Below are 23,132 nucleotides of genomic sequence, written 5' to 3'. Positions count from 1 at the left end.
CTGTATTATACCAGGTTGATCCTGCTGCTCTCTATCTCCACCTTCTGTCCAAGTCCCCAATTCAGCTAGGGATTTTGTAGCTGTGGTGGCAACTCTGCATATGCTCAGTTTTCAGTGAATTTCTATGCTGAGAATTTCCTCCCTATGACATCTGACCAGCCCATTTGACTATAGAGTCACACATGTGGGCATTTACATAGTAATAAATGATAGCCCACTGCCTCCCTCCTCCCCCGTGCCCACTAACCAGCTACTGTACAAACAATGGGGGCGAGATATTACATGTGGATTAATGGAGGCTTTACCTCCCTGTTATTCTGAGACACAGGCTGGAGGGGCATGACACAGAAGTGGCTCAGTATAATTTTTTATTTTATTTTAAATATTATCAAAAAGATAACTTCAGATCAATGTTGGCAACAGTGGCCCCCAACCTGTGCCTCTTAAATCCCATACATCTTTCAGAATCTTTAATTGGTATATGATTTGGTATTTAATGTGAACACAACGTCAGCTTATTCACCAATATTCACTTTGCAAATTATATTATATGAACAAAGTGAACAGGCTGTACTCAATTAGTAATCAACTTCATTGTATGCATATAATTAGGATAGGGCTGTATGTATGAAACAGTGATAGGATAAATTGTACATGTTTTCCATAAAGAGACCCTGTCCAGTATCTACAACTTTTAAAGCTTTACCCCCCCCCCACATATACTCACCTTTCTGATGGCCACCTCTTCTTCATTCCAGTGCTCACTAAAACTACAATTTAAGCTGGCTGGTTTCTTTGTTTAAACAAATGTCATAAAGTGCAAAGCTGCATTACCTAGCAAGAAATCCTGAAATATTTCACATAGGATATACTGTGTATGCATGTGACCCTAACAGCTAGCTACATAATCTTTACCACATGTTCCTGTTCACGGGAAAATATATATTTTTTAATTTGTTGAAATTCCATAAGTAATATAAACATGCTAAAGATTTGATTTACTTAAGTGACAAAAGCAATGAAACAGCTTTTCTGGAGTTACTGACAGCTATAGTAACACATTGGTCCCTTGCCTGGAAAGCAACTGACTGAATTAGTATTTTCACCTTAATTAGCAGTAGCAGAGTTTTGTAACCTTATTAGTAATAATGCCACAAACAAAACAAATTAAAGACCAATTAAACCTTCTTTTTAAATGTGCTTCAGGTGCATCAAAACAAAAGATACCAAAGATATTCTATGTCTTACCTTTTTTTTCTTTCTGAGACAGCTACAGACTGACTAGAAAAGTCAGTTTCCTGCCAGCAGCTGCAGAGTAGGACCCATGCTTTTTATGAGAATGAGTAAGACCTTTAGTTCTGCAATTAGGAAACCTTGTGTTTCCTGCTGATTGAAGAGCTCTTTGATTTAGCGGGGGGGGGGGGGGGGGGGCGGTGTTGTGGACCTAGAGATCTAGAGATCACCAACAGAGACTAAGGCTGGGTTCACACTGATGCGATTGGATGCGTTTCTCCGCATGCAATACTCATGTCAGGAGATTGTGACTGGCTCTCTATGAAGCTGATTCACACCTCACCGGATCGACTGTGGAGCACATTGCACAGGAGTCCTGTCGTGTCTTCTGGTCTGTTTCAGGTGCGAATTCAGCAAAAAATGTGGGCTGAAATCGGAGCTGAAACGGTGAATGGGGAGGCACCAGACCCCTGCTGTGAGCCTGCTCCGTGCTACGGTGTGAACCCAGCCTAAGGGTTGCTGGCGGGGGACAGACTTTTCTACTCAGGCTATAGCTGCTTTAGAAAGATAATGAACTGTAACACGTTGAACACCCTTTGTTTTTACACGCCTACAATGTATTTAGCTGATTTAAAAGACTAATTGGGCTTTATGTGATGTACTATTGAATGCATTCAAGAATGTGTAAAAAATACAAATAGATACAGAAAAAAGCATAAATATTAACAACTATAAATTGCATAAATTAAACTAAGTTGACTTGTTATAATAGGTGACATTATGAAACAAGGCAAAAAGGTATGTCTCACAGATTTGTACTGTTGGATTAAATAGAAACCATAATGCATAAAGTATAGTTTTTTCTTAAAATAATTTTTTTCTTTTTTACATAGAGGCCTTTAATTGTGCATGCATGACATTCTGGGTTTTCGTCAAAAAGAGCACAACAGTCGCTCTTCCCTTTGTAGCCCTTATCCAACTGAATATTAAACATGTGCATGCCGGGAAAATTTTGTTTAGTTTTGGATGCACTTATTAGGTTGATAACTTTGTGTTTTTTTTTTCACTGTGTCGACCCAGTTCACTTTCAGGATTCATTTTTTTTCTTCTGGATTTATTTCATATATTTATTAGACCTGGTGGGTTTCAAAATAAAATTCACCCAGTCTAACTTCTGACGGATCCAAATTCATGTGAATAGCTGTGGTTGTTAAGAAGTAGTGGCTGCTGCACTTTAACAACCATGACTCAACTGCTGTCAACGGGATTGACCACGGGCAGCAGAATGTAAACAAAAGAAGTGGTGGTTAAACAGAACAAAAGAAGAAAATTAACAAAAAAATGTAAAAAATTATGTGCGATCCCCCTACAAATCCACACTAGACCATAACACATATATGTAGCCTGGCAGGCCAGGAAAGCGAGCACCCCTCCTCTTCTGAACCATACCAGCCACATGCCCTCAGCATGGGGGGGTGCTTTGGAGGAGGGGGCTCCCTTGTCTCCATGTTGATGAGGACAGGGGGGCTCTTTCCCACAACCCTGGTCCAGTGTTTACGGGGGTGCAGGGGGTGGATTTTTGGAATCTGGAATCCCCTTTAACAAAAAGGCCTCAAGATCCCAGCCCCTCACTTATGTGAATGAGTAGGGGTACATAGTACCCCTACTCATTCACCAAAAATAGTGTCAAAAGTTAAAAAAAACAACACAGAGACAGTTTTTGACAAATCCTTCATTAAAAAAAAAAATAAATAAATGTTCCAAGAATTAGATCCATAATCATTTATGATGAACGCAATCCGCACCAAAAAAAAACTCTGCCACCTGCCAAACAAGAAGTGAAGAGATGCTCGTGAAATAACAGGTAAACACGAGGGCGGGGACTTCTAGTGATGTCACCAGGTGACCCTGCCCCCATGTTTACCTGTCATTCTTGCAGAATGACAGGTAAACATGTGGCCAGGTCACTCAGTGATGTCACCCAATGGCGTTCATTGCCTACTTCAGGAAACATTTACATATATACAGTATCACACAAAAGTGAGTCCACCCCTCACATTTTTGTAAATATTTAATTAGATCTTTTCATGTGACAACACTGAAGAAATTACACTTTGCTACAATGTAAAGTAGTGAGTGTACAGCTTGTATAACAGTGTAAATTTGCTGTCCCCTCAAAACAACTCAACACACAGCCATTAATGGCTAAACCGCTGGCAACAAAAGTGAGTACACCCCTAAGTGAAAATGTCCAAATTGGGCCAAATTAGCCATTTTCCCTCCCCGGTGTCATGTGACTCGTAAGTGTTACAAGGTCTCAGGTGTGAATGGTGGAGCAGGTGTGTTAAATTTGATGTTATTGCTCTCACTCTCTCATACTGGTCACTGGAAGTTCAACATGGTGCCTCAAGGCAAAGAACTCTCTGAGAATCTGAAATAAAGAATTGTTGCTCTACATGAAGATGGCCTAGGCTATAAGAAGATTGCCAAGACCCTGAAACTGAGTTGCAGCACGGTGGCCAAGACCATACAGCGGCTTAACAGGACAGGTTACACTCAGAACAGGCCTCGCCATGGTCGACCAAAGAAGTTGAGTGCACATGCTCAGCGTCATATCCAAAGGTTGTCTTTGGGAAATAGACGTATGAGTGCTGCCAGCATTGCTGCAGAGGTTAAAGGGGTGGGCCTCAGCATGTCAGTGCTCAGACCATACGCCGCACACTGCATCAAATTGGTTTGCATGGCTGTCGTCCCAATAGGAAGCTTCTTCTAAAGATGATGCACAAGAAAGCCTGCAAACAGTTTCATCTGTCTGCTCTCTGGGGATGACTGAAGATCTCAGCCTTTTACCTGGATAACTGTGGAGGTTGATTTGCCATTCCTATTCGGAAGTCATTGAGGATATTTGAGGAAGATCCATCATCTTGACCAGGTGGTCACTAAGTTTTGTTGACTTGGATGACGTAAGTCTTTTCAAGTCAATTACCTCTGGTAAGCCTCTTGTACCTTCGGTGACGGCTCTTGAACCATTAACAGCTCCTCTGTTCACCTTTGCTGTTGCTACACTTCCACTTACCTGTTTTGGTCCAGTTGGTTGCCTATCCTTAACGTCTAGGTGGACATTGGCCCCTTTCATTATTTTTGTCTTGGTAAGCCCCCTAAGATCCTTGGTGGTGGCTTTTACACTTGTATTTGTCTCAATTAACACTGGTGGACTTTACTTCTCGAATTTTGAGTGGTGTCAACTTCAGTTGGACGTTTTTGGACTTTATTCATTAATTTTCCATCACCATTCTTTATTTCATTATATGTATTTCATTATGTATATAGTACACTATATTTAGTTTGTAAGCACTTTTTATTGTTTTCACTTTGTTATCAACATGTACACAATTATTGTACCTTTGAAAGTACATCATAGTTCTTGATGTTAGTCGTTTGCCACACAGTGTCTAACGACATTTTTTGGGGGTTTATAGAGCAACACTTTTTGTATATACTGTGGTTTGATGAGACCAAGATAAACTTATTTGGTTCAGATGGTGTCAAGCGTGTGTGGTGGCAACCAGGTGAGGAGTACAAAGACAAATGTGTATTGCCTACAGTCAAGCATGGTGGTGGGAGTGTCATGGTCTGGGGCTGCATGAGTGCTGCCGGCAATGGGGAGCTACAGTTCATTGAGGGGACAATGAATGCCTACATGTACTGTGACAACTTCTGAAGCAGAGCATGATCCCCTCCCTCCGAAAACTGGGCTGCAGGGCAATATTCCAACATGATAACAGCCCCAAACACACCTCCAAGATGACCACTGCCTTGCTAAAGAAGCTGAGGGTAAAGGTGACGGACTGGCCAAGCATGTCTCCAGACCTAAACCCTATTGAACATCTGTGGGGCATCCTCAAATGGAAGGTGGAGGAGCGCAAAGTCTCTAACATCCACCAGCTCTGTGATGTCGTCATGGAGGACTGGAAGAGGACTCCAGTGGCAACCTGTCAAGCTCTGGTGAACTCCAGGCCAAAGAGGGTTAAGGCAGTGCTGGAAAATAATGGTGGCCACACAAAATATAGACACTTTGGGCCCAATTTGGACATTTTCACTTAGGGGTGTACTCACTTTTGTTGCCAGCGGTTTAGACATTAATGGCTGTGTGTTCAGTTATTTTGAGGGTAGAGCAAATTTGCACTGTTAAACCAGTTGTACACTCATTAATTTACATTGTAGCAAAGTGTAATTTCTTCATTGTTGTCACATGAAAAGACCTGTCTCTGTTTTTTTTTCCTTTCAACACTTTTTTCATGAAAGAATAGGGGTACTATGGACCCCATACTCATTTACATTGGGAGGTGCCGGAATCTAGGGGCCCCCTTTTTAAAGGGCTGTGGGGAAGAGGCCCATGTCCTCATCAACATGGGAACAAGGTGCTTTAGGGCAGTGGTCATCAACCCTGTCCTCAGGGCTCACTAACAGGCCAGGTTTGCAAAATAACTGAAATATATCACAGGTGATATCATTTGCTGCTCAGTGATTGCAGTATTCTAGTCTGCATCTCCCCAAGGTAATACATAAAACCTGGCCTGTTAGTGGGCCCTGAGGACAGGGTTGATGACCACTGATTTAGGGTAAGCCCCCCTCCCCCAAAGCACCCCACCATGTTGAGGGCATGTGGCCTGGTATGATGAAGCAGGGAGCTAGCTCGGACCCCTCTTTCCTGGCCTGCCAGGCTGCATGCTCCGATAATGGTCTGGTATGAATTTTGGGGGGATACATCTGTACCTATGAATACAAAGGTTTCATTTGAAAAATGAATCAAAATGAAATTAATTGCATATGTCTACTCAATATTTAAATACGAAGGCCATTATTCTGATTTACGCATCTGTGTGCAATCTGAGCTTTAGCTATTGAGCTCTGTAAACCATATTTTTTTAAACAGTTAAGGTTAGCCTAGTAAACTTTTGAACAGGGTTTTAAAACTTCACCTGGCTGAATATAGTAAATACTATATAATCATATACAGTGTTATTTTACCCTGAGCAAAATATATATACATATATGTGAATATATATATAGATATATTTTATATATCTATCTATATATAGATAGATATATCTATATCTATCTATATATAGATAGATATATATAATATATATTTAAGGCACTATATTTTCTCATAAAAAAATTAAGTTTAAGTATTTCCTACAGATATGGATGTAAGGAATCAAACACATCATTACTTCGTAAATATTAAGCTAGGTTTTAACATAGAAATTATTATTTTTATATATATAGCTTATCAATCTTCACCCTTAACGCTGTTGGGGTCATGTGATTTATTGTTTAGAGTCAACAGACTTATTACGTCTTACTTCAGCATTACAGTGAGTATAAGAATTACTGCGCATATCTATTAAATGTTAGTTATCACTACATCAACCACTATTAAACCAGTAAGCACATTCATACCTTTGGTTGAAGATTTGGATGAAGCAGCACATAACCGTTAGGATCCAGTGCAAAATAATATCCATTTGGGCAAAGCTAAAGGGAAACATTTCAGCAGTTTACATTAGTTAGTAAATTGTTTATGTAAGTAAATAAAAAAGGTAGTGCAAAATCTAAAAGCAACTGTTGAATAGGAACATTAAAAAATCCATTGTTTTGGGTTTATTTAAAAATATTGTTTTGGATATTTAGCTAGCTGGCGGTATTGTGTAAAAATACCAGATATCTTATTAAAATGTTGCTTATCTGCATTAAGAATGCTAAAAATGCAACCTTCCACCAAGAAAATACAAATCAGTTTTCTTTTAGGTCTGCAGTGATGCAAAGATAGTTTTTGGTGAATGTCCTGCTTGGTTTTTGCATGGCTGTTCAAAGGTGCACATCACAGTTACAGGCTGTTCAATTACAGTTGTAACTGTTCAATTACAGTGCACATTACAGTTACAGGCTGTTCAAAGGTGCACAATACATTACAGTTACACATCAAAGCTACACATTACAGTTAAGATTCAAGCTAAATTTTAAAGGACTATGTCTTTTTACATATGAGGGTATATGGCCATACCCATGCATGAAACTGAGTAGGTTTTAGAATGATAAATGGCTGAGATTTTTCAAGTTTTCAAATATGTTTAAACCATAAAATGGTTACTTTATATGAAAGGTTTCATTATTTTTCTTTTAATTAATTAAATAAGAAAACAGACCCAGGCCAAATCCCGCACACTAAATGTTTCTCTGGTGGAAGCCACTCTCCAGATGGTTCAAGACCAATTCTCCATCCAATGGTCTGACTCTATTTCATATCTTGGGATTACGCTTATCCCAAAATATTTGGCTTTATATGGTGCCAACTACCCTCCTCTTATTAAAACTTTGACTCAATACTGGAGTCATGGAACAAAACACACATTTCCTGGCTGGGGCGGATATATGCAATAAAGATGACTCTCCTGCCAAAAGTTTTGCTTGCTCTAGTCCCCCCACATATTCTGCGCTCATCACACCTTTTCTTTAAGTTTATATGGGGCCCAGTCAAACTGAGACTGAACAGACACCTACTTTATAGACTAAGGGAGGGCTACGGGTGCCGAACATCACTTATTATTACAAAGCAGCTCAGATAATGCCTCTTGCTTAACTGTTTGCAGGAAAGGTCGCACCTCTCTGGACCCTTATCAATGTAGTTGACATTGACCCAGTGCCACTCTCTTCTTTACCCTGGCTCCCGTCTCAATTGCACCCTAAACCTTCAAACCCTGCCCTGTCCAATACCCTTGTGGTATGGAACTCTATCAAAAACTCAGCCCATCTGATATCGTTGCACCTCCCTCGTCTTGAAATATTCAAATGCCCTTTATTTCCCCAAAGTTTGGAGAGTCTCCAGAGCTACCACTGGTGATGCAGCACGGCCTTAATAAAAGTTCAGTCTTTATTGTCCTCTCAGAGTATCGTCACCTTTCAATACCTAAAGGACATATATGACATTTAGGATTCCGAGAAATTCAACTACCTCCTAAATACGTCATCTGTTACCTAACAGGAAAACATGATTGATCAATGACCGCGGCACATTCGAAACCAGATGACAGACATCCCCTACAACCCAAGGCCTCATCTCTTTATTATACTCCTCCATACTAAACAATTGTAACTCACGTACCCCATCTCACTGTTCCAACTGCAAAAGCGATTTTGGTGCTAACCAAACCCCTGAGACCTGGAATAATATTTGAGAGGCGTTTCTTCAGTAATATAACAACTTTAGAAAACGTCTTCAAAGTCTTGTCCCGGTGGTACTTTATTTTGGCTAGAACTGCTAAATGTCTCCCTACCTACCTTCTACATGCTTTAGGGGATGCTCAGACCTAGGTGACATGAAGCATATATGGTGGACATGCCCTAAGGTCAAACAACTGTGGATAGGGGCTTTAACATGGTCTCAATGGTCTGAATGCAGTATTTCACATAAATTTACGAAAAGACCTTTGGGAAGACTGATAGAAGGCGCTGCCTTCAATACCCTCTTGTGACCGATATATTCTCGGCCACGAAACAGACGATTGCAATAGCGTAGAAGATGTGGATTCTAAGATTCTAAGTTCAACAAAGTAAAAAGTCAGGTGCATGGCACCCTGGTGAATGAGAAACTGATGGTGATAATAACTGACTCACATGATAAATTCCTAAGTACCTGGCAGCCCTGGCTAGATTACGCTCCATCTACGCACTTCCTGGAACTGTAATCCAATATAGCATGTTAATATATTCATAGCAAGCCTCCGGAACAGAGATGACCTCACCCCCCCATTTTTTTTTTCTCTTTTTCTCTCTTACTTTTTCCATCTCTTTCTTCTAACTCTCTCCGTCTTGGAACTGTCTTTTTGCCCACAAGTAAGAGCGGTATCTCTTTTTGGTCTCTTGTATGACCATATTGTTTCTTCTAGTTCTATGATCCCTAGTTAAAGGGCCCTTTTTGGAAAATAAGTGCATCGCAATTCCAGACATGGCTCTGCTAACTTATTATCTAACAATCAAATGTTGCTTGGATCGGTTATCCTTCATTTCTGCATCATTGGTTAATGTTCAATATTTGCAGAGGGAAAATCATTTTGAATTTGTTCACATTATCGTATAATATCCTTGGGCTATGTAATTGTCCATTTTTCTTACCATTTCTAATTAAATTCAAGTAAAAGAAAGAAGAAAATAGACTTACTGTAAAGCGTGGGGTAAGCCTTTGAATATCTTTCAATGAAACATCTACACCCATAACACCAAGTATCAGCTGGTTCTAAAATATAAACACCCAAAATTAGAAGGAAACACAACTTGCATGAGAAACAACACACTAGAAGATTTAAAAAATGGTCTGCTGATCACACAGCAGATGCATGGCTATATGAAATATATTCCTTTTTTTATCTCCAAAAAATATACTATAACCATGTTACATATATGCACTTGTAAGACAGCAATGATAATGTGAATGAGAGTTATGATGATAATATCATTAGCCTTGTAGAATGTATGGTAATGTATTTCTTATGTAAATAGTGCTTATTGATTGTATTTTTTCCCCAGACTTTAATTAAACATGAGAGTTTTCTTTTGGTCCCATGGAGCTAATAAAGAATATCTAGCGTGTGTGGCCAAGTTTATATTACACACTTTTGTCAGGAAGCCCAGAGTGATTTTTCCCTTTGGAGAGGCAGTAAGTCTAATAAAACAAATGCTTTAATAATGATTCTAAGATTTGTACTGTGGGCAGTTTAAAAGCCCCATCAATAACCACATGGATATCAACAAGGAGATTTCACATGCTAGATTTCAGAGCTTATGGAAATATAAAATGCCATGATGAAAATTATTGTGTTAAGCTGTCAAAAAGATAACCACTTTGTCTACATGTATAGGTTTGAATGCATAATCAAAAAAAAAAAAAAAGAGAAAAGGAGAGTAAAACACAAATGAGCAGTGATATATAAAGATATATGTATCTATAGATATCTATATATATATATAGATATATATCTATATGTATACAGATATATATACACACACTAGGGTTGATTTACCAAAACTGGAGAGTGCAATATCTGGTGCAGCTCTGTATAGAAGCCAATCAGCTTCAAGGTTTTTTTTGTGAAGTCTTATTTGAACAAGCAGAAGTTAGAAGCTGATTGGCTAGCATGCACAACTGCACCAGATTTTGCACTCCCCAGTTTAAACAACTCAGCTCCACTGTATATAGCCAATATGTTTACCTTTGGATGGAGTAGGGAATGGTTTGACCACTTGCCAATCAGCCCCCGCGGATATACGGGGGCAGGTCGGCTCCATTGCGCAAATCGCTGTACCAGTACGGTGGTTCATGTAATAGATACAGCGGGTGCGTGCACAGCGCCAGAGGTGCCCGCGTTGTGACGCCAGTGCGCTGGGCCGTCGGCCGCAATATCCACCGGTCACCTGCGATAGCTCCACAGAGAGGCAGAACGGGGATCTGTCAGTGTAAACAAACAGATCCCCATTCTGTCAGGGGAGTAGAGAGAGATCGTCTGTTCTTAGTGATTAGGGACAGGGATTTCTCTCTACTCCCAGTTAGGGATGAGCCAAACACCCCCCAGTTCGGTTTGCAGCAGAACATTCGAACAGAAAAACAATTTGTTCGAACACGCGAACAACGTTAAAGTCTATGTTATACGAGCATGAAAAACCAAAAGTGCTAATTTTAAAACTTATATGCAAGTTATTGCCATAAAAAGTGTTTGGGGACCCGGGTCCTGCCCCAGGGGACATGTATCAATGCAAAAAAAAGTTTTAAAAATTGCTGTTTTTCGGGAGCAGTGATGCTTAAAGTGAAACAATAAAAATGAAATATTCCTTTAAATATCGTGCCTGGGGGGTGTCCTTAGTATGCCTGTAATATAGTGCATTTTTCCCGTGTTTAGAACAATACCACAGCAAAATACATTTCTAAAGGAAAAAATGTCACTTAAAACTATTCGCGGCTGTAATGTATTGTCGGGTCCCGGCAATATAGATGCAAATCATTGAAAAAAACGCCATGGGTCCCCCCCCAGTCCATTACCAGGCCCTTTGGGTCTTGTATGGATATTAAGGGGAACCAAATTTAAAAAAAAAATGGGGTGGGGGTGCCCCAGGCCCTATATACTCTGAACAGCAGTATATATACTATACAGCCTGCCCTATATACTCTGCAGAAAATTGGGCCTTAGGTTTGGTGGTACCAGAACACTAAGCACTCAAAGATACTCTTGGTGGGCACAGGAACGGGCCCTGAGTTGAAATATTATATCAAAAATTATAATTACATGCCCCTGTTTAACAGGGGCAGACAAATTGGGCCTTGGGTGGTGGTGGTGGTGCCACAACACTGTAAGCCCTCACAGATATTCTTGTTGGGTGCAGGAATGGGCCCTGCTGTGAAATATTAGATCACAAAATGTAATTACATGCCCCTGTTAAACAGGGGCAGAACAATTGGGCCTTGGGTGGTGGTGGTGCCACAACACTGTTACCCCTCACATATACTCGTGTTGGGCACAGGAACGGGCCCTGCTGTGAAGCATTACATCAAAAATTGTAATTACATCCCCCTGTTGAACAGGGGCAGAAAAATTGGGCCTTGGGTGGTGGTGGTTGTGCCCTAAACCAAAAATATTGTTGGAAGCTAGCATCATCAAGATTGAGGAGGAATAGGATAGTCAGCAAAGGCTGTCTTCAGGGGATTGCACATCCATAGCAAATTCAATCAGTTACATCAGCATTAGGGGCTTGATAGCTGCTGATCCAAGACTGATTCATTTTCATAAATGTGAGCCTATCAATGGAGTCTGTGGACAGGCACACTTTTTGATCCACTACAAACCCTCCAGCAGCACTGAATGTACGTTCAGAAAGCACGCTGGATGCAGGACAAGCCAGTAGCTCAACTGCATATTGAGCAAGTTCTGGCCAGTGGTCCATCCTCAAGAACCAGTAACCCAGTGGATGCTCTGTTGGAAAGGTCTCCAAGTCTGATCTTGCCCCTAGATATTCCTGCACCATGGCTGGCGATGGTTGCTTGAACTGATCAGACCTTGGTGCTTCCTCTGACTGAAAGAAGCCTCAGCAACACATTTTCCAGCACCAGGAAATTGTACCCTCCCAGGGTCTGGAAATGCGTTGCACAAACCTTTCTTCAAGGCCTCCTGAAGATGTTTCATTCTCTGCTCCTTCTGTGAAGGCAGGATGAGTTCTGCAACCTTACCCATGTAACGTGGATTAAGAAGGGTTGCCGGCCAGTAATGATCCCTCTCTTTGATACTACGAATCCTAGGGTCCTTTCGCAGGCTTTGCAGAATCAGGGAGGCCTCTGGGTCACTAAGGATCACATGATCCATAACTACCTCCTCCCAGCCACGTACAACTCCTTGGGTTTCTGGGTACTGAAAACCATACCTTGAAGACTGCTGCTGAGTGTTATCCTCAACATCCATGCTGACATAATCCTCCTCTTCTTCCTGTGTGTGGGCCAGCAGGAGGCCTTGAGAGGTAAGGAAGTCCTTCTCTTCCGCCTGCTGTTCTGCCTCACGTGCCCTGTCCATGATTCCACGAAGCATATGCTCCAACAGGAAGACTAGAGGGACAGTGTCACTGATGCATGCATTGTCACTGCTCAGCATCCTTGTGGCCTCCTCAAATGGTGACAGGACTGTGCATGCATCCTTGATCAGTACCCACAGGTGTGGCAAGAAAAAGCCTAGCTCCCCTGACCCTGTCCTGGTGCCACACTCGCACAGGAACTCATTGATGGCCCTCTGCTGTGTGTGCAGCCACTGCAGCATTGCCAACGTTGAGTTCCACCTGGTGGGCATGTCACAAATGAGGCGTTGGTGGGCAGGTTGCATTCCCTTTGAATGTCAGCCAGCCGAGCACTGGCATTGTATGACCGGCGGAAATGACCACAGACTTTTCTGGCCTGCCTGGTAAGCCTGGGTACCTGCTCAAGAACTGTTGCACCACCAAATTCAGGATGGGTGCCAAATATGGAACATGGGTCAAGTGTCCCTGTTGGAGGGTGGAGAGAAGGTTGGTGCCATTACTGCATACAATCATTCCTGGCTGAAGCTGGCGTGGCGTCAATCACCTTTGAGTCTGCCCCTGTATAATGCATATAATAAAATATATACAAAAATGTGAGGTGTGTACTCACTTTTGTGAGATACTGTATAGATCAAATATACTGCCACTAACTTAATAACCTGCCTACTTAATCTAAATCAAGTTACCTCTCTGTCCACATCAATAACACTACACACGGCCGCCGTGTAAGAAGCCTTATATAGTGTGGGGAGTGAACTTAGTCCCCCTGAGCCATGCCCTTGGCCAATTATGGCTCTTTTAGCAGAGCATGCTCTGATTGCCCAAAGAATGCAGGTCAGGTGCATGCTATGGCCAATCATCATACAGCAATGTACTGCGATCTTGCAGTGCATTATGGGGCGTTCCGCGGTGCTCGAATTTGCCGTGAACACCCCATAATGTTCGCTCATCGGTGAACGGGCTAACACCCGATGTTCGAGTTGAACTTATGTTCGACCCGAACATCAAGCTCATCCCTACTCCCAGTCAGTACACTCCCCCCCACAGTTAGAAACACCTTCCTAGGATACACTTAACCCCTTGATCGCCCTTAGTGTTAACCCCTTCCCTGCCAGTGACATTTATACAGTAATCAGTGCATTTTTATAGCTGTATAAATATCACTGGTCCCAAAAAAGTGTCAAAAGTGTCCAATCTGTCTGCCACAATGTCACAGTCCCACTAAAAATTGCTAATTACCACCATTACTAGTAAAAAAAAAATAGCAGTAAAAATTCTATAATTCTATCCCCTATTTTGTAGACACTATAACTTTTGCGCAAACCAATCAATACACTTATTGCAATTTTTTTACACAAAATATGTAGAAGAATACATATTTGCCTAAACTGATGAAGAAATTTGTTTTTTTTTTTTTAAAAAAACATTTTGGGATATTTATTGTAGCAAAAGTAAAAAAATATTGTTTTTTTTTCAAAATTGTTGGTCTTTTTTTGTTTATAGCGCAAAAAATAAAAACCGCAAGGGTAATAAAATACCACCAAAAGAAAGCTCTATTTGTGGGAAAAAAAGTACATCAATTTTGTTTGGGTACAATGTCACACGACCGCACAATTGTCAGTTAAAGCGACGCAGTGCCATCTTTCAAAAAATGGCATGGTCATTAAGGGGGTAAATCCTTCTGGGGCTGAAGTGGTTAATCTGCTATCTGCTGTCTGTTTTTTTTTGTTTCCATTTTGGAGATTTTCTTGTAATTGAACAAGTCCTCCCTAATCTCAGTGACAACCATACCATTTTGAATTTTCCATCACTTTCTATCCCAGTAAAAATAGTTATTAGGATAAACAAAGAGAAAAAGTCTCCCCAGTTGGGAATCAGATAAATAAAAACCTGACAGGGCTTTTAAAATAACCCAACTTTATAATGTACAGTAAAAATGTTTGGCTTTAAGTATAGTTTACAATTTAAAGAATTTTGATGAACATATATCCCCTCATTGCCTGAAGTGCATGTTCCTGTGTGTGCTTCTGCCAGGATAAGCTGCCACAGAGGATCATTCATATAGAAAGTGTAATGCCGCCTACACACAGTCAGATTTTCCGACGGGAAATGTTGGATATGAGCTTGTTGTCGGAAAGTCCAACCATGTGTATGCTCCATCGAACATTTGCTGTCAGACTTTCCGCCAACAAATGTTTGATAGCAGGTTCTCAAATTTTCCACCAACAAAACTTTGTTGTCGGAATTTCCAATCGTGTGTACACAAGTCCGACACACAAACGTTCACGCTTGCTCGGAATCAAGCAGAAGGAGCCGCACTGGCTATTGAACTTCCTTTTTCTCGGCTCGTCGTATGTCTTGTACGTCACCACATTCCCACATTTGTAATTGTTGGCCAACATTTGTGTGACCGTGTGTATGCAAGACAAGTTTAAGCCAACATCCTTCGAACAAAAATCCATGGTTTTGTTGGCGGAAAGTCCGATTGTGTGTATGGGGCATTACACTTCACCATACTATTACAGTCTGATGCTTCATATCACAGACTTTTCTGATCTGATTCTAACTTTAATAGCAATAAAGCTCTATATTGCTTTTTTTTCTTTCTGTAATTTTAATTAAAAAATTAACCCTTAGTTAATCCATAGTAAATACTAATTATATATAATTAGCTCCTCCCCCTCCCTTCTGCTGTCTACTTCACTAATTGGATCATTATTTTTTTTTCCACTTGCTTTTTTTTATTATTACTATTATAATACACACACACACACAAAAAAAAAATAACTTCAGTAGGTTGTATACCAGCCACATTAATTAGGTTTATTGAAAAAATTGGACAAATAGCAGAAAACCATTTGTAAATTATATCTATAGCAACATATTTCTTAAAATAGTAAACTGTATGGTTTTTTGCTTCCTATTTAGTTTTTTTTTTTTAAATACATGTAAAATAAATTATTTTTTGCAAAGGGTAGTCTTGTTTGTCCTCAAAAAATACACCAATTTGGAACATAAGAAATGACATTTATTGGCAATAGACTTATAATTGAATTCTGAAAACTGCTCTGGCCCATACGGTTTAAATATAATTTTCATCTGTTTTACTGGATCTTTATTATTGTGCACATCTATGGTAGGTCTGCATCGCAGATTATACAGTTACAGTTGACATCTGTTGCTTGATGTCTACTTAATAAAAACTGTAAAACTATTCACAAGAATATTTAATGTCTTTCCAAAGCCCTTTTGATCAACAGTATTAGAAATAAATATTTGGGATGCTCAACTCTCTATCAGTGAGTGTGTACTTACTGCACTGTTTTAACATTGTTGTTTCTCTTTTGTGGTTAACTCAAGACTGTGATTATGCTAGTCTAGTAAATATTACTTTACCTTTAAGCTGATCTTTTTTGAATTTTTGGAGGGGGGGCATACAACATAAAGCATATTAGGCGTGTGTAATGTGTATAATGGTGTGTATACAAATATTTGCAGGCAACTGCTTTTGGTAAAAAGCTTCCCTGTTATGTCACCTCGGAGCAAATGGATAATGTCCTGAGTGGCTGTCTTCCACTGCTTTAAAAGCTGCTGCTACTGGGAAAAGTTGCACCACTCCATTCTGCTCTTTCAGCCATTCACAGAACTCTTATGCCGTGTACACACGGGCGGACTTTTGAGCATCAAACATCCGACGGTCTTTCTAACGGACTTTCAACGGAGTTACGACGGACTTGCGAACGACCGAACTTGCATACACACGAACGGACTAAAGTCCGTTTGAAAGTCTGATCGTTTGAACATGATGATGTACGACCGGACTAGAATAAGGAAGTTCATAGCCAGTAGCCAATAGCTGCCCTTGCATCGTTTTTTGTCCGTCGGACTAGCATACAGACGAACGGATTTTTCAATCGGACTTGAGTCCGTCGGAAAGATTTGAAACATGTTCTAAATCTAAAGTCCGTCTGATTTTCGACAGAAAAAGTCCACTGAAGGTCTGATGAAGCCCACACATGATCGGATTGTCCTACGGATTTGTTCCGTTGGACCAGTCTGGTCGGAAAGTCCGCCCCTGTGTACATGGCATTAGTATTATTGTCCTTCAAGAAGGCAGAAGAGTGCATATGAATGGCACAATTTTCCCCAGATGGAAGAGGGTGCTTTTAGGCTTTATTCGCATTTGTACGACTAGATTTGCGCCAACTTTGGAGTGCAACTTTGGTGCAACTTTGGATGGGTGCAACTTGAATACAGTTTTGATCAGTGATAATGGACAACTGTTGCACGACTGTTGCATTGTATAACATTCAAGTATTATTTTTGTGCAACTTTTGAGGGTTAACATTGAGGTCTATGGCCATCAAGTTGCATGAAAGTCGGATCAAAGTAGTGCATGAACTACCATGAAGTTGCTGCAACTTTAAGTCGTACATATATGAATGGTTGTCATTGGAAAACATAGGAAATGACTTGTCATGCAACATGATGTCCAAAGTTGCTTGACAAGCTGCACAAGTGTGAAAGGGGCCTTAATCTTTACAGCACCAGAAGATGCACCACTTGGTAGGCTCTTTGTTTGCCCCCCTGGACCGGGGGTGTTTGTCCCATCTGTAATGTTGTAGCATACTGGATGATGTGCTTAATTTTGGACAGGGGGTGGCTAAATTTGTGCTAGCTGCATTTGGGTTGTTCTGGGCATGCTCAGGGACTTTAGTTTTTTGCTGTGGCTTTTGGTGTGTGAAATGCATTTGGGTTGGTCTAGGCATGCTCAGGGACTTTGGGGTTTTTTTGTACTTTTTGTGTGTGAACAGCTATTGGATTTTTCTGGGCATGCTCAGAGAGTGTGTTTTTTGAGTTAGTAATTTAAGGAGATCCTTAACAGCTGTACCCACTTTGAAGTAATGTCTCTACACTGGGTGAACATGCATTTTGTGTGTTTCATGAACTGTGCATGTGTTTTCAATTGCCTCATTAGCACACAAACATATGTTATATAAAGCTTGCGGATAGCATTCTTTACCTTGCCCCGAAAAAAGGTGTGTGTGCACGTGTGTGCATGTGCGCTTGTGCGTGGGTGTGTGTGTCAAGAAAGTACATTTGGGTGTCCTTATAGAGTTTGTAACACATGTATTTTCTCTTTGTATTTTGTTTGTTATGTATTTGCAAAACAGATGTGTTTTACAGCAAGTATTATTTACTTTTGTTTGTTTATTTTTTGGGGGGGTATTTTTCCCTAAAATATTTTTTATGTTGTCAATGTTTGTAGGTTGTTAGTTTCACTTTGATTTAATTGTCTGTGCTGCATTATTTTGCAAAATCTTCCTCAAGATGTTGTGACTAATACATTTTTAAATCCTTAAGAGACTGTCAGTTTGTGGGCACAGTTCTTTTAACTCCTGTTAATTTCCTCTGCAAAATGGTCAGACCTCAAAACCATATTCTGTTAGTGTCTCAAATTAACATACATGTGTTTTTTGCTTTCCTTGCTCTTTTCCAAGTCCTGTTTTGTTGACCAACAAAATTTGTAGCAATTTTTTATGTTTTATGTGTTTTGTTAATAATTTGTTTTGCAGATGCATGCTCAATCCAAGTAATGCATTCTACATTACCCCCCTCCCCCCCATTTTTTTTCATGCAACAGATTTCCCAGCTGCAGCTTAACTAGGCTGATTGGCATGACAAAACAAAAAAAGGTGTGATTTGTCTAAAAGCTACTTTCCTGGTGCCTTCATGGTTGCATATGCATTGATTGTGCGTATGGTGCCATGGATAGGCACCAGGAAAGGAAAATTACAGAGAGGTAAGTATTCAATTTTTCATTTTAGCAGTGGTTCTCAGCATCAGTCCTCAAGTACCCCCGACAGGACTCTGATTTAAAGCACCTCTGCAAGATGAAGGAAAACCTGCAAACATGGCCTGTTGGGGGTACTTGAGGACAGGGTTGAGAACCACTGATTTAGAGCACTGAGCTAAAATCTAGCTCAAGACAATCCTATTCTAATTGTGGGCATTTGAGGGAAACCAGACCCTGCTTTTCTTTTTTAGGATGGGCTTTGTGTCCCTTTTCTGAAAATTGGCTTCACTTCCTGCCACATAGCCAAACAGGAAGTGAGGGAAAAACCCTGCCAATGTCTTTCCTTGTGGACATACAGGTTAATCTAACTAGTGTCCCCATTAGGCAAATTGCACTCTAGCACTTTGTTGTGTACACCCCAAATTATTAGGTATTTTGGGGGTTATTAAAGGCAAATCCACTCTGCAATACAAGTGTACTCACTGTGAGGGGAAGCACTGGTGATTTTATCAACCAATCATGTAGAAGCAAAAATGCAGTTTTTTTTTCCTTGCATGCCCCCCCGGATCTCCAGCAACTGCACTTCAAAGTGCACTTGTAGTGCAAAGTGGGTTTGCCTTTAATAAATAAACCCCAATAAAAGTCCAAGATACCTAATAATTTGGGGTGAACACAGCAAAATGCTAGAGTGCAATGTATCTAATATATATGTAGATATATAGATACATATGTATATATAGATATATAGATATATATAGATATAGGTTCTTGTGTCCACCAGCAGAGAGAAGTTTGGTAAATGCCACACTTCCCATTCTGGAGGCATAATAATGGTCTAGCACAGGGGTCTTCAAACTACGGCCCTCCAGTTGTTCAGGAACTACAATTCCCATCATGCCTGGTCATGTCTGTGAATGTCAGAGTTTTACAATGCCTCATGGGATGTGTAGTTCCGCAACAGCTGGAGAGACGTAGTTTGAAGATTCCTGATCACTCTAGCATGTCTTAAAAAAAGGTGGTTTTCCTGTGCCTTGTATAAAGCCCAAGAAATATCATTTGGAAAATACAAGTGGGTCATGGCACATCTACATTCCAAATTTGACACTTAAGTTGGTCATGCACTATGCAATCTGATTGGCCAATCTCTGTACAACTCGATATTTAGGCAAAATAGGTAATAGGAAGATGCACTTGAACAATTATTTCAAATTAGAGGAAATCAAACAGGCTCTTGCACTAAATCTAATTTATTTAAGTGCTAACTGATTGCAGTGTATGGTCCTTTAACCACTTAAGGACCGATCCTCTTTCTGAGATTTCATGTTTACAAGTTAAAAACAGTTATTTTTGCTAGAAAATTACTTATAACCCCCAAACATTATATATTGTTTTTCGAACACCCTAGAGAATAAAATGGTGGTCGTTGCAATACTTTCTGTCACACCGTATTTGAGCAGTGGTCTTATAAGCGCACTTTTTTTGGAAAAAATACACTTTTTTGAATTAAAAAAATAAGACAACAGTAAAGTTAACCTAATTGTTTTATGTTGTGAAAGATAATGTTACGTGGAGTAAATTGATACTCAACATGTCACGCTTCAAAAAATTGTGCCTGCTCGTTGAATGGCGACAAACTTTTACCCAAAAAAATCTCCATAGGCGACGTTTAAAAAATTCTACAGGTTGCATGTTTTGTGTTACAGAGGAGGTCTATGGCTAGAATTCTTGCTCTTGCTCTACCGATCATGGCGTTACCTCACATGTGTGGTTTGAACACCACTTTCACATGCGGGCGCTGCTCAAGTGTGAGTTCTCTTCTGCACGTGGGCTCAGTGGGACGGGGCACGTTTACATTTTTTTAAAATTTATTTTACCTTTTATTTTTTATTTTTACACTGTTCTTTAAAAAAAATTGTGCCATCTTTATTCCTATTACAAGGAATGTAAACATCCCTTGTAATAGAAAAAAAGCCTGACAGGACCTCTTAAATATGAGATCTGGGGTCAAAAAGACCTCAGATCTCATATTTACACTAAAATGCAATAAAAAAATAAATAAATTAAATGTCATTTTAAAAAAATAAAAAAAAGTCCCTTTAAGAGATAAGGGCAGAAGTGACGTTTTGACGTTGTTAACGCCCTGCATTGGTATGGAGACGGATGGGGACATCTTCCCTCACTTGTCTTCATACCAAGCCAGAGAGCAGACCCAATCACCTCCGCTGCTACCGACGGCTCCGGTAAGCTGCAGAGGGCACCGGAGAGCAGCGGGAGGGGGGCCCCTCTCCCGCTGCCGATAAAAGTGATCTCGCGGTGAATCCGCCGCAGAGACTACTTTTATTGGAAACCGGACCGCTCACTGAAGAAGAGGATACCAGGGTTATGGAAGCTAGCTGCTGCCATAACGATGATATCCCTCTTCAAAATGCCGACATATATCGGCATTAGCCAGTCTGGAAGTGGTTAAAGATCAAGATCTGAAAATATGTATTTATTGGGTTTAGTAAAAAAAAGAAAATATATATTAGAAGTGATAGGAATGAGATTAGCATCAAAAGGGTTAATTAACTGAGTACACCTACTAATTGCCTAACAAATCACATCCAATGAGATGAAATTAACCAATTGTATTGGGCGTGTGCTATTTTCAATGAGAAAAACGCAGTTACCCTAGCACCAGTTTACATATGCGGGTATTTATTATCGCTATTTGCGCCGGTTCGCACGTTCGATTAATGACTTTTCCGGAGCACCAATTAATGTATGAACTGGTGCAGTGCCTTCTTCTTAGTATATAACCCCCAATGTCTTTAGGCTGAACTGTGTGCTGGTAGAGATGAATATTTAATGCTGACTCTACACACAAAAGATTTAAATCTAATTTTGTTGCAGGCTGGCAGAGTTTAACATAATAAGAGTGCTACTGTGTTTTCTTTATCAGTTTTTGGAGTTCCCCCACCTCGTTACTGTCACACCGCCCATTTTATTAATTGGATTTAAGTTCTTTCCATCATGGAGGTTCATCAGCTTTTTATGAAGCTTTGCACAGTCATTCCCACAAACCGTTACCTCCTACCTATCTGCCTGGATTGCTCAGAGATTCACAGAGACCCAGTGATGATTGCCTCTAAAATAAGCTTTGTAATGAAAATGGAAAGGCTTTATTTATTATCGTGCTAATGAAGGGGGAAAGGATGAACCAGATAAGGCAAAATATAAGCAGATTAAACTTCAACTTTAAGTTTGAGATGGACAGTAGATACAAAAAAATACAAAACAGTCAGAAGCCATGAATGGCCTATTTTACCAGAGCTAAAGTTATTTTAGATTATCTCTTCAATTAATTATGAGCTAAAAGTCTTTTGGCCTTCATCTCCTATATGCCCCTATGTGCCTATCGCCAAATTAAACCCTGCATAACAAACCTACTGTACATTCATTTGTAAAGCTGTATTTTATAATGCTTAATTTTTTGCTTGCATATGGGATATAGTGAGTTTCTTTTTGTTGGTTTTGTGTTAAATTTATTCATATATTTGACGTTTTCCTTAGTCAAATAAATGCTCAGTACTTTATGAACAAATGCAAGTGGGTGGTGATCTAAAGTCCCTTTATTGTCTTTTCAGGTAGCTCACATATCATCTTGTCTTCACTTCACTGAATGTGCTTGCAATAAACTATAAATACAACACTAGTGAGTTCTGGATAATAAAAGTAAATGTCTCTCAACTGGCACAGATGAGCTTAAAATGCTTATTGTTATTAATGACACTTCTCCGGAGTATAATGTCATCGGCAAGTTATAAAGAAGAAGGGCTTCACCACTTTGAAATGATGTGTGCTTAGTGCAGAGATTTATCCTGGCAGGAAATTGCAAACATATTTCCTAGCAGATATTCCACCTGCATTTATCATTGAAAACAAATTATGCTAGTCAGCCTATAAGCATTATACATGGAAGAGAGTAATATTGTATCAAGAGCATTACCATATCATTCTAGACAGCTTCTGTGGCAAAAGTCATATTAGTGAGTAACTAGTTATAATTTTGGACAACATATGTTAGCTTTTATCATAATACAGTATGTACAGGTCTTTTCACACTTGTTAAGAAATAAGGCCAAGATTCACATAAAAACTTTACTATTAACTCACTTTATTTTCTTTACGGTCCCCTGTCAAATTAAAAACAGGCAAGGTACCAGTGATGACAAGGCCCAACTCCTGCAATCAGAAACAACAACATTTATAATTTACAGTACAGTTATTCAAAAATATAAAGTTAAATATGCAGTATTATTCATTTCTTATATATTTATTTCCAGTATTTATTAGGAAACGGTTTATTGAGTAGAAGTCCTCAAACCTGAAGGAGCTGACAGTCTAATGCCTCTACCATGGGATGTGTGAGGAAAAGCAGAGCACCCAGAAGAAATGCACTCAAACACAATACACATACTGTTTGTGAACATTAATTCCCATGTTACTT

At 39.9% G+C, this 23,132-nt stretch overlaps 1 protein-coding gene across 5 annotated transcripts in view; it reads right to left on the bottom strand.

Annotated features, from left to right (window-relative positions):
• Positions 1 to 23,132, bottom strand: part of CACNA2D1 (calcium voltage-gated channel auxiliary subunit alpha2delta 1) — a 936,653-nt gene that overhangs the window by 128,199 nt on the left and 785,322 nt on the right. For all 5 annotated transcript variants that reach the window (XM_073619561.1, XM_073619559.1, XM_073619560.1 and 2 more), the window contains 3 exons: positions 22,799 to 22,867; positions 9,458 to 9,532; positions 6,700 to 6,774 (listed from right to left, as the gene is read on the bottom strand). In XM_073619561.1, the coding sequence (XP_073475662.1) occupies positions 6,700 to 6,774; positions 9,458 to 9,532; positions 22,799 to 22,867 (219 nt within the window). The remainder of the gene's footprint in view (positions 1 to 6,699; positions 6,775 to 9,457; positions 9,533 to 22,798; positions 22,868 to 23,132) is intronic.

The sequence above is a fragment of the Aquarana catesbeiana genome, linkage group LG03 (genome assembly GCF_042186555.1).
Source record: "Aquarana catesbeiana isolate 2022-GZ linkage group LG03, ASM4218655v1, whole genome shotgun sequence".
Taxonomy (NCBI): Eukaryota; Metazoa; Chordata; class Amphibia; order Anura; family Ranidae; genus Aquarana; species Aquarana catesbeiana.
The sequence above is the reverse complement of the archived record's forward strand: the minus strand, read 5'-3'. Positions and strand labels throughout refer to the sequence as shown.